At 37.8% G+C, this 16,302-nt stretch overlaps 1 protein-coding gene and 1 pseudogene across 1 annotated transcript; one reads left to right on the top strand and one right to left on the bottom strand.

The window, feature by feature from the left end:
- The first annotated feature begins 985 nt into the window (after positions 1 to 985).
- On the top strand, positions 986 to 5,921 carry LOC110100539 (annotated as a pseudogene).
- A 613-nt stretch (positions 5,922 to 6,534) lies between these two features.
- Positions 6,535 to 11,600, bottom strand: LOC110100543 (wall-associated receptor kinase-like 20). The gene is made up of 4 exons (XM_020828094.2): positions 10,757 to 11,600; positions 9,037 to 9,093; positions 8,236 to 8,906; positions 6,535 to 7,309 (listed from the first exon to the last, which is right to left on the bottom strand). The coding sequence occupies exons 1-4, from the start codon at positions 11,574 to 11,576 to the stop codon at positions 6,899 to 6,901; spliced, it is 1,959 nt and encodes a 652-aa protein (XP_020683753.1). The 5' UTR covers positions 11,577 to 11,600; the 3' UTR covers positions 6,535 to 6,898.
- Positions 11,601 to 16,302: the final 4,702 nt, after the last annotated feature.

Here is a 16,302-nt window from a genome sequence, read left to right as displayed (position 1 = left end):
TTTTAATTAAAATTACTGTTTTAATAATACTATTAATTAACTCATCAAGTATTTAAATATTATACTATTAATTAATTAGTTAATTATTATTTACAATGTTAATCATTTAATTAATTCTTCAATTTCAAATTCTAAATATTAAAAATTTACATAGTTTTATTTTAATTAAAATTATTGTCATATACTTTCATCTTGCGAAGCACACACAATCAAAACAAGCACAAAGAAATAGCGACGAAGTGAAAAAAAAAACCACAAATTATGTAATTTTAGGCGTATAAATTAATATAATCAACTTAATAAATATATTTTGAAATAGAATTGATTAAATATATAATTATTAATATAAATAATAATTAATTAATAGCATTGCTCTTGTTGATTTCTCACAATATTGTTCTTGCGGTAACTTGTCAATCATGAGTAGTTGACTAATTAAGTGCCTAATGAGATGATTAAATATATAGTTAATTATTTCAAAAATTAAATAACAATTTCATAATTTATTAATTTTTAACTACATGTATTAGTTAAATAATTAGTTATTTTAAAAAATTATTAACCAATTCATTATATATCAACAACTTAATCAATTAACAACTAAGTAAATACTTTGATAATTAGGACTATAATCAATAATTAAAAATTTAATTATGTTAATTGATAATTAAGTAACTATAATCAAGATTCTAATGATATTATTTATTAATGTTAATCAAGATAGTAATTAATAATTTAATTTTACTTAAGAGATATTTAAAATTTAAAAAAAAATTAATTTTATAATGAACTAAATATCTTAAATTATTGATTACATTGACAAATAATTTTCAAGATTAATAAAAAAAAATTCCAAGATTTAAGAGCCATAGGATTTACTAAATTCTAAATAGATAAATTCTGCTGGATGTCAAACGGCCCCTTAGACTTTACTATTTAATTTTAAATCGAATTTACAGGATTTAAATCTCACTGGAGTTAAAATCCAATCCGATAACAAACGGTCCCCTAGGGTTTATTTCTACCTGCTGCTGGGCTTGCGCACCGTGTCCGCGACTTCTTCATTCGGTTATTTGGGTGGTGGCTCGAGATTTCTTCAGTGGACATGGCGGCGGACGTTGGTCGAGTGCCGGCAAGCAAGCTCCGGTGGGGAGAACTGGAAGATGATGTTGAGGACATGGATTTTTTTCTTCCGCCGAGGATTGTAATTGGGCCCGATGAGAATGGCCTGAAGAAGGTGATCGAGGACAAGTTCAACGATGATGGAAAAAAGGTTAAGGTAACGACCACGATACAAATCCGCAAACTTGCGCGCGCGAGGCTTAGCAAGCGTGCTCTGGAGCGCCGGGCATGGGCCAAGTTCGGCGACGCCGCACACGAGGATGCCAGCAGCCGCCTTACTATGGTATCCACGGAGGAAATTATACTTGAGAGGCCTAGAGCTCCTGGTTCGTTTGTTTGGAAATTGATGCTTATGTTTATTATAAATCTGCTTTGTCTGCTAGTGTTTGTTCATTGATTTCGATGACGTTATGGCGCTACTTGAGAATAATGGAGTCTATGTGCCTTACATAGAGAAAACACACAGGAGGGTAGCCAGGTAATTCTCCGAAGGTTGGAATCAAATTTGCGACGCAGATAGGATTTATAACTCCATGGATCGGTCTTAAGACCATGTTCTATAGGAGGGGTTGCCCTAGGATCTAAATATTCATCATACATGTCTTTGAAAGCATTATGCAAATGTGAAGTATAATATATCGTTTAAGGCCGTGACATTGAGGCCTAAAGAACAAGAACCACGGCTTATTTCTATATTGTTGGATGTGCCTATAGGTTCAACTTATCATTCAAGTATTGAAAGGGCTTACATGTAGCACTTACAACCTCTCAATTAGAGTAAGGCTCTTGTGACCTTGTCCCATTGAGTAGGCAGTCCAAGCCTTGGATAGTTCAGTGTGATTTTGATTAGAAGATAGGGCTTACAAATCTAGTAGTATAACTGTTTAGGACTGCGATTTATATCCTCTTGATTAGATGGCAATCTAATGGTCTTATGACCTTCTAAAGGCGAGGTGTTTCAAGTTTTTATCTTTTCAAATAATCTTGTATAACTTACACCCATATTATGGTAGTTCTTAATTTTCTTATATTAATTTTATCTACCCATCTAATTGGGTGTACTTTTAATCTTTATTGTAAACTTATTAAAAAAATAACTCCTTATGAAGAAATTAGAGCTATCTACATGACAGCCCACATATAAGTCCTACATGAAAATCTCTTGCTTGCAAAAAACAAGCTTATGTTGTTGAGTACTCCTTAGTTGATTACTGCAATTTGATTTGACTTCATTGGCTAAGAACCATTAGCTGGATATAAATGATCGACTAGTCACCACTTAGGCGATTGGAACAAAATCATGCTCTGAATCACTATGTGACTCATGGCAAATTAGTCACCTAATAACTTGCCTCAAATGACTAGGCTGAACTCAACAATGACTAGACCCATGTCAAGGGTGAATTCTTAGTATGATAAGTTGAGTTAAGAACATGATCACGTTTAGATTCTTGAAAGAAGTGTAAGTGGGAGCTAGTCATAAAACAAAACCAAAGAGGATTCCACATACACAATGTTCCTATATAAACTCACATGATCACCTCATTGGGTACCAAGTCCAAATTCAGCCATCTAGGAAGAACTTGGGCAACTACACTCAAAGAATACTAATGAGTTGCCTAAGCAAGTAAAAACCAATTTGGGGCCTGACATCGGCTACTCAACTGCCCCAACTCAATTATTGGGCGCCTTGACTCGATTACTCAATGCCATGAACTGATTATTTGGCTTCACAACCCAGCTACTTGGCACCACGACTTGACCAATCTTTTTATGAGAACATGGGCTTCATGACAGATGAAGATCAAGAGAATTTGTGGCGAATTTTAGGCAAGGGTTGACGAATGACACGTTGCATCTCCATATAAAGTCAACTATGTTTTTACCACATGAAAAGAGAAGCATGACTGTCATGCAACTCATAATATTACCAACTTTGTTGGAAGAATAATGATATTTTTTGAAGGACATAAAAGATGTGACCTCTTTGGAGGGCACATAGCAATCAAAAGCTCAAATATGTAGTTATTATTTATACCGAAAGGAGGGGATCTTCTTTAAACTATCAAGACATATTGAGAATTGCCTAGCTTCAACGCCTATCTAGCAGGGAGAACATCCTCCTCTATGAAGGAGGACATTCCATACGAGCATTATATAAAAGATATGTATGCCCTTAGGGGTGAACTGTGAATTGTTTTGATCCTTGAACTATGGAGTCTTGAATGCTTGTTCTAGGATGTTCATGGGCAACTATTTTTGGCCTATGTAACTTACATTAGCAAATATTCATGTTTTTCATCTATCTAGCTTGCTCATCCCCATATCTATCCAATCATTCTCAAACTATCTAAGTTTGTCATTCTTTTCCCAAATAACTATTCCATTAGATGCTTTGAACTAAAATTGAATACCAACAATGTTCAAATATCTAAGTCTATTATCAAGCATCTTACTGTCAATAGTCACTCAAAAGTCCTCTAATATGATCATCACTTAATGCCACACATTTTCCTTTGCATTCATATTTTCTCGACGCTTAACTTCAACTATCTCTTGACTTTAGATCCATATTATAGCTAGTATAATTGTGGTTTTATAAAAGCATCTTTAATTCTCCTTGATATCCTCTTTTTAACATTATGATCATATCACAGTTCTTCATCTTAACCATCAATCTTTAACTCTAGAAGTTATAATGTATTCTACATCCCATACTTTTGTATAATAGCATCAAGATACCTAAACCTATTAAAGCTAGATATTACATTATTTTTAGTAATATTGACAACTAATTGTTAACATTACACCCTACAAAAAAGTTTTTTATCTTCTAGGTTTTTTCTTCAATATTTTAACTTTCAATACTATTTTATTAGTTCTCTTACCTTGTAGAGGTAGAGGTAGAGGTAGAGGTAAACCTGTGTCATACATTTTTATTGTTAAAAAAGGTTGAGTTATACCTAAAAAGACTTGGTTAGAAAATATTAAAAATGACTTTTCTTTATTAGATTTAAATGAGAATTTGACTCTAACATAACACAATGGAGAAAAATAATTCATGTAGCTGATCCCACATGGTGGGATAAAGGCTTGATGTTGTTGTTGTCGTCGTCTCACCTTGGAGAACTGTCCTTGTGAAACATTTACATCAATTCATTTTTTTTACATATCACTTATTTACATCTCTTTTACTAATATAAAAGGTTTTGAGATCAATGTTAGTCCTTGATATAGTCTTAATTTAAAAAAAATGTCTTTTATCACTCAACAACTACTATTATTTATTAGAGCTTTATTATGTTTATCTTATAACTTTACGATACCTTTGACGTACATTTTTATTCTTTAATATACACTAAATTAATTTTCATGATACTTGAACATATGCCTTCTCAAGATTAATAAAAATGATAAGAATTTTTTTTTGCTATCTATGTTCTGAATTATTAATTTTCTTAACATATTAATCACATATGTATTAGTCCTTCAGGCATGTCTAAATTGATTCTTTAAAAATGATGTAATTTATTTGTTTAATTACTTTAATATATGCCTCATTAGTCAATCCTATAATTTCATTTTATGACTTATAATTTTGATCCATTTATAATTATTCATCATCTTGAATATTTTTTTTTATTCTTAATCTAGTGTTGAACTATTTCTTTTGAGACATCTTTCTTATTGTTTTATAAAGTAGTTTTTTAGTACAATTTTTGTTTTTGAATTTGAAAATTTTGAGCTAGAAAGTTGCTTCATAAAATAGCAAGAAAGTTGTCTCAAATGAAGTCTTACTCTTTCTTTTCTTAGCATTCGCTCTTTTTTTTGTTTCATCTTGTGTGTTAATGAATCAGTTGTTTTGGCTTTACTTGCTGTGATATTTTTTCAAATTTTTGGCTGAATTGCCTTTTTTATAGTAGATTATATAGAAATTTATCAGAATGATTGAAATTTTTTCTTTTTGTCATGGAATCATCTCAATGCAGGTAGTAAAGCGGAAGAACCGAAGTCTGCAGGAGACCCACTTGCTGCGTTGGTGAAACCTGGAGCTGTCCTCATGATTTGCAGAACTTGTGGGAAAAAGGGCGATCACTGGACTTCTAAATGCCCTTAGAAGGACCTGGCCCAGCCAATTGATTCCTCCATTGATAAGCCTCCAACTGCAGAAACTTCTACAGGTGCTGCTGGCAAGAACACATATGTTCCTCCTGGCATGAGAGCAGGTGCTGATAGGGGCGGCGGCAGCGAGATGCGGCGGAGGAACGACGAAAATTCTGTTCGCGTTACCAATCTATCGGAGGATACTCGTGAGCCTGATCTTCATGAACTCTTCCGCACATTCGGTCCTGTAAGCCGGGTCTATGTGGCTGTTGATCAGAAAACTGGAGTTAGCCGTGGCTTTGGCTTTGTGAACTTTGTCCATAGAGAAGATGCTGAGAAGGCGATCAACAAGCTCAATGGCTATGGTTATGATAATCTTATTCTTAGAGTTGAGTGGGCCACTCCTAGGCCTAATTAAGTTGTTTCACTTGTGTATTATTCTGTCTATTTTATTTCTTACTGTGTTTTCTCGTTTCCATTTGTTAACAGAAACCATTAATATGGGAGTAACTCATATTATAGTTGCCAACTTGATGAACATTTTTGGTGGTTTTTTTTTTATTTTTTTAATTTTTCATCTTTTGATAAGATGATGTAAATAGGTAGTGAAAAAAATAAAATTAAGAGCTTATGTGATTGTTCATTGAATCAAATTTCTCTCTTTTTTAATTTTAGTAAACAAGAATGGCAACTCATGGAGTGTTTTTTGGGTTCTGAGAAGGAATTATGCTTATGCATTTGGTCTTTTAGGACTGTTGTTGCTTCTGCTATTGGGATTATTGTTTTAGATCGTTTTTTCTCTTATTAATGTTTTTGCTTGGATGGTACCTTTGGGCATTTGGTCTTTTAGAACTGTATTACTATTTATTATGAAATTATTTTTGGGGCCTGTCGGTCCTGCAGCTGTTGGGAATCATAGCTATAAATTCAACATATAAATTCTATGGCTTAAAATTCCTCCTAATCATGTCTTTGAAAGATAGTATTTCTGCATAGTCTTTGAAAGATAGTTGCAATCATGCTTAGATCGATTTCTGAGACCTTTATAACATTTTCTTCCACTCTTCCAGCCTCAAAAGCAAGTAAATATCATACAATGAAACTCATGATTGACTTAGGCTTCATTTGTGACGGTTTTTTTATTGTTTTTTAAATCAAAACTTTTGTAAAAAAACTGTTTTAAGAAGCAGTAAGAAAGCCGTCCAAATGAAACCTTAAATTCTTCTTTGATAATATAGTCCTATAAATCAACGAAGAGATAATACAAAAGCTTCAAAGCTTAGAAAAAAAAAAATGTCAAACAATAGGTTTAAAACAGCATGCTTCTATTAAGGAGCAAATGATCAGATAGCAAAACATAGTTAGCACACCTATTTCAAATCGAATGTGTATCTAATTTTATGTTGTAGGATCCCTTATCAACAGAAATTGATCCCTCAAATTATTTAAAATGTTTAAAAATGATATAAACCCCTAAATTTTTTCCATTTTCCTGACACAAAATGACACATTATGCCTATGTTTGGGACGATTTTTTTTCTGTTTCTTAAAAGTTGCTTTAAGAAGCAGAAAAAAAACCGTCCCAAACGAAGCCTATAACCAACACCACTCAGTGACAAGAAAGCAAACTTGCTTATAAAACATACTCACCAAACCAATATGTTTCAGTCGATCACTGGTACAAATCCCTGACAGTCGTATCTTGATTGTTTCCAGCGACACTCCCATCTACAATGCTTATAATGTATTCAATTTCCTCATAAACCTCCTTCATGGAAGGTCGGTTCTGCCTCTTCTCCTCCAAGCAGCCCATGGCCAGGAACCCCAAAGCCTTCATTGAGTCTAGCTCCACCTGGCTCGCTGCAGCCTTTAGCTTCTCATCCACCACATCCATAAGCCGTTCCTCATCCACCCTCTGCTGAACGTAAACCGCCAGATTAGCATCTTCTGGACCGCGACCAAAGTCGATGGCTTTCTTAGAAGTTAGAAGCTCCAGCAAAACTACTCCGAAGCTGTACACATCGCTCTTATCTGTAAGCTGATAGTTCCGGTAATATTCTGGGTCAAGGTATCCCAAAGTCCCCTGCATATAAAGAGCTGGTATGAATATTTGAAAAATCCAAACTTTCAACAAAGGACTCTACGCGTGTAGACTTAGGGCATCTCCAACCGAGAACTCTATTTTTCACGTCAAAATACCGCAAAAAGCAAAATGGCGTGGTGCTGCTCCAATCCAACGCCATTTTTTTGCTTCTGCGCCAAGGTAACGGCCCTTCTCCTTTCCCGCATTTTTCCGGTTGACAGAGAAAAATGGCGTGGGTGAACAGTGTAACGCCAATATTGGCGTTGCACTGTTCACCCGCAAGCAAATGGAGGATTTTTTGGCGTTCGGCTGGAGCGAAGGAATGACGCCAAACGCTCGTTTGGCGTTCGGTTGGAGATGCCCTTAGGCTTCTTTTGGGGCGGCTTTCTTACTGATGCTTAAACAAAAATTTAACTTTTATAATAGAAGGCTGTTTTAAAAAGCAATAAGAAAGTCATCCTAAACGAAACCGTACCTAACCTATCCCATTCAATGCTCATGTCTAACTTGAATACATTCTCTTGTTCAGGATTTGAGCTTAATATTATATAAGTTAGATTTCTCTTGGGACAGCTTTTTTACTGTTTCTTAAAGCAATTTTTGAAAGTAAAAAAAAGAATTTTTTTATTAAAACTCCGCTTCAAAAAGCAATAAAAAAACTGTCCCAAATGAAGCCTTAGTCACTCTACTAATTAGAAATGTACAAGCAGCTCAAGTCCTATGTTTAGACATTAAAGCCCAATAACAGTTAATTTAAATTGGGAGGTTATTTTAAATCATAATGAAGTTATTACAATCGAGCTAAACTGAAAATTTGAATTCTAACCAGTAGCAGGTCAATCAAACTCCTACTCATCATAGAACTTCTAACTTCTAAATGAATTGGATTTGGATTTCATTTCAAATCAAAGTCCGAGCATCTTTACCTGAGCGCATGTGGTGACATGGCTGAGATCAGCCTCCGCCAGCCGTGAAAGGCCGAAATCCGCCACCTTGGCATTGAGCTTTTCATCAAGTAATATATTGCTAGACTTCACGTCCCGGTGATAAATCGGCGGCACGGCCGAAGAATGAAGATAAGCAAGTCCTTCCGCCGTCTGATGCGCGATGGAAAGCCGAAGGCGCCACGAAAGGCCACCCTTTGCCAGATGGTGAAAAAGGGTTCCATTGGGTATAAACTCATAGACCATGAGAGGCTGCGCAAGGTCAACACAGCAGCCGAGCAGCCGGACGAGGTAACGGTGGTTCACCTGGGAGAGAATGCGGACCTCGTTGAGGACTTGGTCGGTGGATTTGGTGCTGCCGAGCTTGGCACACTTGACGGCAATGGGGGTACCGTCGGGGAGAGATCCTCGGTAGACATCTCCGTAGCCGCCGGAGCCGAGATGGTTTTCGCGGGAGAAGTTGGAGGTGGCACGGCGGAGCTCGCGGCCGGAGAAGATTTTGGCGGTGCGGCCGCCAGGATTGTGGGCGTTGAGGATCTCTTCGCGCTCTCGGGCGAGGCGTTCGCGAGCGCGGCGGATGCGGCGTTGACGGCGGTAGAATAAGAAGCCGGCTGCGAAGACGAGGGCAGCCGCGCTCAGGCCGGAGACTAGACCTGGAAGAGGCCGCCAAGGAAGCAGAAATCAAGTTACGGTTTTTCCGCTCTAATAAGATATTTAAGCAAGCACATAATCTTTAAATAAATATTAATTAATTTCTGACATAAATTGTAACAAAACGATCACCTGCAATCAGAGGAGCATGATTCTTCGAACTGCTGCAATCGGTGCATTCGGTGATGTCTAGGAGGAGGAGGACAAAACAATCAGAACCGTCAAATTAAATAAATTTCTCCATATTTGTAATTATATTAGTATTCAAAATTACTATAAGCAGCTAATCTTCATCAAGTTTTAGCTATCAATTAGAAATAAAGAGGTCTTGAATTTAAATTTTGTGTATGTCATGCGTGTGAATATTTTCTAATCGGCTTCAATATCCAAAAAAAATATTCAATACTCATTTTTTTTAAATAGTATATAATGCCCCTAGCTTTGGAAAAATTATTCTGTGCGGACACCAAATGTCATTTGGAGACGAATCAGTACACGCCACATCACTATTTTATTATGTACCGATGATGTGTACAACTGTGTACCGGATGACGTGACGCATTCTAATTTGACTCCGAACGGTCCAATGTCCACAGAATAATTTCTCCTCATTTTGAGACCATAAATTAACAAAAAAAAAATAAAAAAATAGTCAAAAGGTAGGAGGGAATTCTCTTCTTCATGATCAGCAATATTTATGATTTGTATGAGATGACTATAATGTTTTTATGTAAATATAATTTTGAGGTTATGGAGAGAAAACAATATTTTTGAAAGTTATTATGAATATTATAAATATATTCTTTTTAAAATATCAAATAAATATTTTTTTAAAGCTACCACATATTAGTAATTCTGATTATATAAATCAACCAAAAAAAAAAGAGAGAATTGTAGTTAAGATTTTAAAAGCAAAGCAATGAAAAAGATCTCCCAAATAAACTCTCAATTGTGATCAATGTTATAAATTTTCAATGAGTAAAAAAAAAAAATCGAATTCTACAAAGAATTGTGCAGCAGCTTAAGAGCTTCTCCAGCCAAACTGCATTCGGGTGTATGGAGTGGCTTTTTGCTTCAATGGATTGCCAAAAAATACGACAATGGCAAGCGGATGAACAGTCTGACGTCAATATTGACGTTGGACTGTTCACCTACGCCAAAAAAATCGCTCTATTTTTTAGCTTCGCAAGAAATGCGCGAAACAAAAGACTACAGAAAAGAAGAAAAATAGAGCTCCATTGAAGATGAATTGCGGCATTTTGAAATTTTTCGTCATTATAGAGTGAAAAAATGGAGTTTCAACAAATTGGACTTGCCAATCGCAAAACGCGTTGACTTTCATGTCTTCCGATTTCAAAGAATTACACTTTTTTTTTTCTTCTGCTTAGTGCGATTACTGTGGCAGCACCACAAATTGAAAAGGCCATATAGTACGTTAGTGCCGCACTAATGAACTTCTTATTACCCGACGAATACGATCAGTTGAAAATTAAAAAAGAAACATATATCAACTAAAGGGCAGTTAGGGGTCAGTTTTATTTCATTTATTTATTTTGTATTTGCAATTTTTATTTGATTTTATTAATATTATTATATTAAATGTCATTAAAAATGTATATTTTTTTTTATGCAGTGATGGTAAAATTGGCCAATTAAACAATGATGATAACTAATACTTATTTATAAAAAAAACTCAAAATATTCAAAATTTTTATTTTGAATATTAAAAATATAATAATTTATGTTCATAATAATAATAATAATAATAATAATAATAATAATAATAATAATTTAAAAACATAAAAACAAGGTCTCCTGTGAAGTCTTGAAATTGTTTTAACAAGCAACTTACTGTAGGCGCACAAGCCGGCGATTGAATCCCACCGGAAACCTTCATTACAGAAGCACCTCCTGACCGTCGATCCACCGGACGACTGCGGATCAACCGTACACGTAGCATTTGCCCCATCCTCGCAATCTGCCTGGTTCCGGCAAACTGGCTCACGTGGGTCGACCCAAGCGAGCGCAACCCCTTCCTTGGTGCTCCACTCCGCCACCGGCGTGCTCCCCGTATCCAAATCGACAAAGCTCCGATACGCACTACAACCCGTCGGGTTCGTCCTAAGCGCGTAGGCCGTTGACGATCCGCCTGCGCGGAACTCGCAGCAGATCGGCGATCTCCGGCACGCGGCTGCGGCGGAGTCGGTGGAGGAGTTGAGGTAGGCGTGGCACGGGCTAGAGGAGGAGCAATTTAGTGGGGATTCGAGAATTGACTTGGTGCAGTTGAGGAATAGGATGGAGTTGGCGGAGGAGATGTTGAAGGGGGCGGAGGAGTTGAGGAGGAGGCCGCCGGAAGAGGTATCGGAGGCGGAGCAGGAGGAAGGGGAGTTGGTCGATATGGGGATTGGGAGGAGGGAGATGGTTAGTGATTGCAAGGAAGGGGAGATTGAGGATATAGGGTAGGAGGAGGAAAGGGCGTCTAGGAAGAGGGAAGAAGAATTAGAGGCGCATCGGATGGAGTATGTGGGATCGCCGCATGAAGGAGATGTGCTTAGAGGGAAGGGGACGGTGGTGGAGCCGCAGGGGGGGCAGGGTTTGGAGAAGGATGGTGCGAGGAGGAGGAGAAGGAAGAGGAGGAAGAAGAAGATGGGGGGAAGGGAGGGTCTGGACATTTGGGAATTTGGGGATTTGCGGGGTAGGGGTGGGAAAGTGGGAAGGTGAGTGTGGGTGCGTGAGTTTTATTGAGGTTTTTGTTTTCACGCGAAGGAATCAATGTCTGGCGGCCGGTAAGGGGACTTTAAAATGGACTTTTCATTGATTTTTTTTTAGTTTCTTTGTTAAAAATTTTGAGGTAGCATTCCTTCAATGGAGGGTGTCAATTATTATATTGAAAAACTTATATTTTATGCATATTCTGAATGAATGACGTTAAGAGATCAATCATAATATATTATGTCATTTTCTATTCAGCATCGGGCGATGTGGCACATTCTGATTGGTCTCCAGACCGTTCGTGTCTACACAGAATAATTTCTCCAATTATTGACACGATTCGATAACTCAACTCAAATATGATCTAAAAAATTTGGATTATGTTCGACCTATTTAACAAAGTCAAAGTTGACCCAAACCCGACTCATGGACACAATTTGACACCATAGGATGCAATTTTTGACATGTTTGAAAATTTGAGTTGGGTACGAGTCAAAATGCTAACCTGACTCGACCCGATTTAACATGAATGAATGACCCGTTTGAAATATCACTCTTGTTGGTCGCTGGCCTGAACGCACTCAGTCACCTGCATTCAGAGGGCTGCACTACACGTAGTCTTCCGCCCCTTGATATGAGACCTGCACCTCAGACTTAGACCGATAGACATCAGACAATCGTCCTCCACTCCACCCCAGCTTCGTCGCTTTCGCCCTCGGGTCGTGTTGGCGTCCCAACAGTCCTGCTCATGCCGTTCACGGATGCCTTCACCTGCACTCCTGCATATAGTAATTGTCACGCAAGCGTTACGTTGAGCGACACCTGCCTAACGCCTCTGCCTACACTCACATAAGCGACCCGCTCCTCCCATATGCGTCGTCTCGACAAGCTTCACGACACCGTTTCAGAAACCTTACCCCCTTTGCAACTGGGTTAGCGGGTCGGGTCGGTTCAACCCGACAACCCGTGTGAGTCGGGTCCGGTTGAGAAACCTTACTCATTTGCAAAATCGGGTTGGGTTCGAGTTAACTCATTTGGACCCGGGTTAGATTGGGTTGGACCCGAACCCGACTCGTTGACCCGTTTTGACACCCCTAATTTTATATTTGTTTAGGAAAAGACTCATTAAAAGATTGTGTAGGATTCAAATCTTCCAAATGCCAATGTAAGATTTTGTGATATCATTTGTCACACAATTCAATTGATTTAAACCTTGACTCTATGAGATCCATTAGGACTTACATCATCACTCCTAAAAGATACTTTGGCCTCTCCTCTCACTAATATCATCAAATTGGTCTAAAGATAGCCAGATTTGTTCGTTATTTTAAATATTTTTATTATTTAATCCTAATGTATCTATTCTTCTCGAATTATGAAGGTTTTAAAAGTCGGACTTGACAACCAGTTTAATTGGTTGGACTGTGAACTGGCCTGCTAGCTAGTTTCGATTCGCATAATACCCGATCTCGACTAAAATCATTCAAGTCTGGTGGTCAAAATGCTCACCCTGCAAATCAAAAATAGTTTTGAAAAATCGGGTGAACACATCAAAGCCGAATTTCAGCCGTTCGATCTAAGTAACAATCATTCTTCTATTTCGTTTATTCAGTCGAGCCCTATCCCTCCCAACTATTGCATTTGCATTCAGCTCCCCTCCGTCTTAATGTGAAACTCATCCCTGCTACTCATTCGCCGCCGATGGCTGGAGCTTCTTGATGGTTCATATGTAGAGATATCCAAAGTCGTCATCATCATCAATGGCAATCGAATTTGAAGAAAGTGGTGACGGGAAGAAGAGAGAAATCACAGGGCGATGTTTATGTAGAAGAGCATAAGAAGACGGTATGCTAGTTTCTCAAGCTACCGGTTAATTTATGTAAGACCCCTATCGCAAAAATTGCAAAATTTAACATTAGTAGTACCTCGGACCAGGCCATGATTATAACATTTTGATCCAAAGTTTTAATTGTCCACCCTTCACGGTTCAGGTGTGCTCGACGACTTAGGTGTGCTTGTCTTCGGCGGTCAAAGCTTCTCGACATCCTTCTAATCATTAATTCATGTGTGCTCATTACGAATCTATGGATCGACGCCAATGTGAGGTTTTGATTTTATAAATGTTATTGTTTTGGTATACTATTTTACTACGCTAGAAAGCTGTTTGATTTGGCCATCATGTGAGGGAATTGGGAGCCGCAGGATGGCCAGACCACTTGGTGCGAGAAGCTGGAGTCACAAGGCGTGTCGTTTGACATTTGTTGAATTTGGGAATTGCAATTTGCACGTGTTGAAATTGCATTTGTGTCTTGCATGTGTCATATTACAACGTAAAATGCTTAATTTTTAAATAATATTATAATTTATTACGTGATTTAGTTCGACCATGATTTGACCGGTTGAACATTGAACATCTCATTCTTCCCATTTGTTCTCCATTCGGTTTTCACTACCTTGCAAATTATCATAGAGGTGCTTATTTTGATCTTTATTTTTTTTTATTTGAGCTTTTTTATATAATTTTTGGAGTTATTTTTTACTATTTGTAATCATTTAATATTTTGAATGCATACATGAAATTGATATCAATATTAATTTTTAATTTACTTTTAAATGAATAAAAAATCTATATAAATTATTTTATTTTTATAATATATTTTTTAACTTGAAGCAGAAAAAAATTAGCTCTTATAGTGATGAATAATATGAAGATATAATTTTTAGTCATGATTATATTTATGATTTTCTAATAATATAATTGAATTTTTTAAATAATTTAGATATATTTTTATGTTAATTTATTTGTAATATATAAAGTAAATGATTGATACGTATTCAAAAAATTATCTTGATCGGGCATGAATCTCGAGGCAAAATCAAGTTGGAAACTATCAAAATTAAAATTGGGACCATATGAACTTCGATTTCAACAAACTTATACTCAAACTGAACGTCTAGGAAATGCGAACCCAACGACACCAAATTCGACTCAATCCGAGCCCAAATGGGTCTGAATCGAGGACCCGAAGCGCTGTTGGAAGGTTCAAACTACAATTTGGATTACCAAACGGTTTCCAAACATGACATGCTTATGGTCGAATCGAGTAGCTTGATGAGACGAATCCAACGAGCTAAAGATCTCTAAAGTCCGACATCTTTAAGACAAAATCTCTAACGAACGGTCCATGAGCAAGGGATTCAACATCGGCCGTCCATCCAAATCACTCATCATTTGCCCTTAATCTTCCACCTATTTACGTGCCATGACACTCCAAGAAATATATAAATATTGCCACCTTTCCTCTTGAAAGGCGACGCCTAAGCCAAAGGATTCAAGAGTGAGATCGGAGAACGCTCTTCCCTCCTCGACCACCGCCTGGAGTTCCGCCGGACCACCGCCTGAGGCCCTGAGTCTCGCTGGACCACCACTTGAGGCCCTGAGTTTCGTTGGACCGCCGCCTTAGACCCCGAGTTCTGCTGGACCACCGCCCTGAGGCCTTGAATTCTACTGAACCACAACCTAAGGCCTAGACTTCTGTCGGACCACCACCTGAGGCCATGAGTTCCGCCGGACCACCACTTGAGGCCCAGAATCTCATCGTACCACCACCCAAGGCTCTGAGTTTCGTCGGACCATCACTTGAGGCACTGAGCTCCGCCGGACCACTACCTGAGGCCCTGAGTTTCGCCAAACCACCACTTGAGGCCTTGAGCTCTGCCAGACCACCACGTGAGGCCCTGAGGTCCGCCGGACCACCACCTGAGGTCCTGAGTTCCGTTGGACTACCACCTGAGGCCCAGACTTCTGTCTGACCACCACTTGAGGCCCTGAGCTCATCCAGACCACCACCTGACATCCTAAGCTCCATCGGACCACCGTTTGACACCTTGAGTTCCGCTGGACTACCACCTAACGCCCATAGTTCTTTAGAACCACCTACGGACACCAGAGTCCTATTAACTGACACCCAAACCTTCAAGCAATGTTGGAATTCTGCCAAATCACTGGATGACCCTTGAAGTTCCACTAGACCATCAAGTGACATCAAACTTTCATTTACTTTAACCATACGGTTGATATTTGTAATCTGATCACCCTCGGCGGCAAGTCAAACCACTGTAACGTACTCAAATTCTAGTAAAATCATTTTCAACTTGGCTAGGCCCCGTGATTTTTCCCCTTTCTAGGATTTTCCACGTAAAAATCTTGTGTTTTTTGTGTGTGAGCTGGATATTCGTGCAACGCTAAGCCGTAGGAACATAACTCTATCGCCACGTATATTCTAGCCCACAACAATGATATATATTATAAAATAATCTTAGTATGAGATAAACCTAGCGAAATTCATTAAATTGTTATATTATGATCTAATCATAATTATTATATTCGCTAACGAAGTCTACATGAAGGAAAGGATCACGTGTGGCATGCTGATTGGCTGAAAAAAAACATGGACTATGTATTACAACATGAAAATTTTATTTTTATTTTTATTTTTTCCTTCATAAAGTTCAGCTGACGGTGTATTGCTCCAAAGAATAAAACAAAAATTAATTTTCATTTGAAGCCTTCAATGCCAGATTTGAAAATTGAAAATCCATATCAGGATGGTGATATATATAATTGAATATATTTTGAGAGTAATTAATATTATTGTTGCGTCCTGGAATATTCGCGGCGGTAGA

This window comes from Dendrobium catenatum, unplaced genomic scaffold, assembly GCF_001605985.2.
Source record: "Dendrobium catenatum unplaced genomic scaffold, ASM160598v2 fragScaff_scaffold_1333, whole genome shotgun sequence".
NCBI classification, from domain to species: domain Eukaryota; kingdom Viridiplantae; phylum Streptophyta; class Magnoliopsida; order Asparagales; family Orchidaceae; genus Dendrobium; species Dendrobium catenatum.
Note: the sequence above shows the minus strand (reverse complement) of the source record. Positions and strands in the feature narration are given on the sequence as shown.

Coding starts and splice junctions, on each gene's coding strand:
- LOC110100543 (XM_020828094.2), bottom strand. CDS start 11,576: ATGTCCAGACCCTCCCTTCCCCCCATCTTCTTCTTCCTCCTCTTCCTT. Junction 9,094..10,756: donor CGCCGGCTTGTGCGCCTACA/GTAAGTTGCTTG, acceptor TCCTCCTCCTAG/ACATCACCGAATGCACCGAT. Junction 8,907..9,036: donor TCATGCTCCTCTGATTGCAG/GTGATCGTTTTG, acceptor GGCCTCTTCCAG/GTCTAGTCTCCGGCCTGAGC.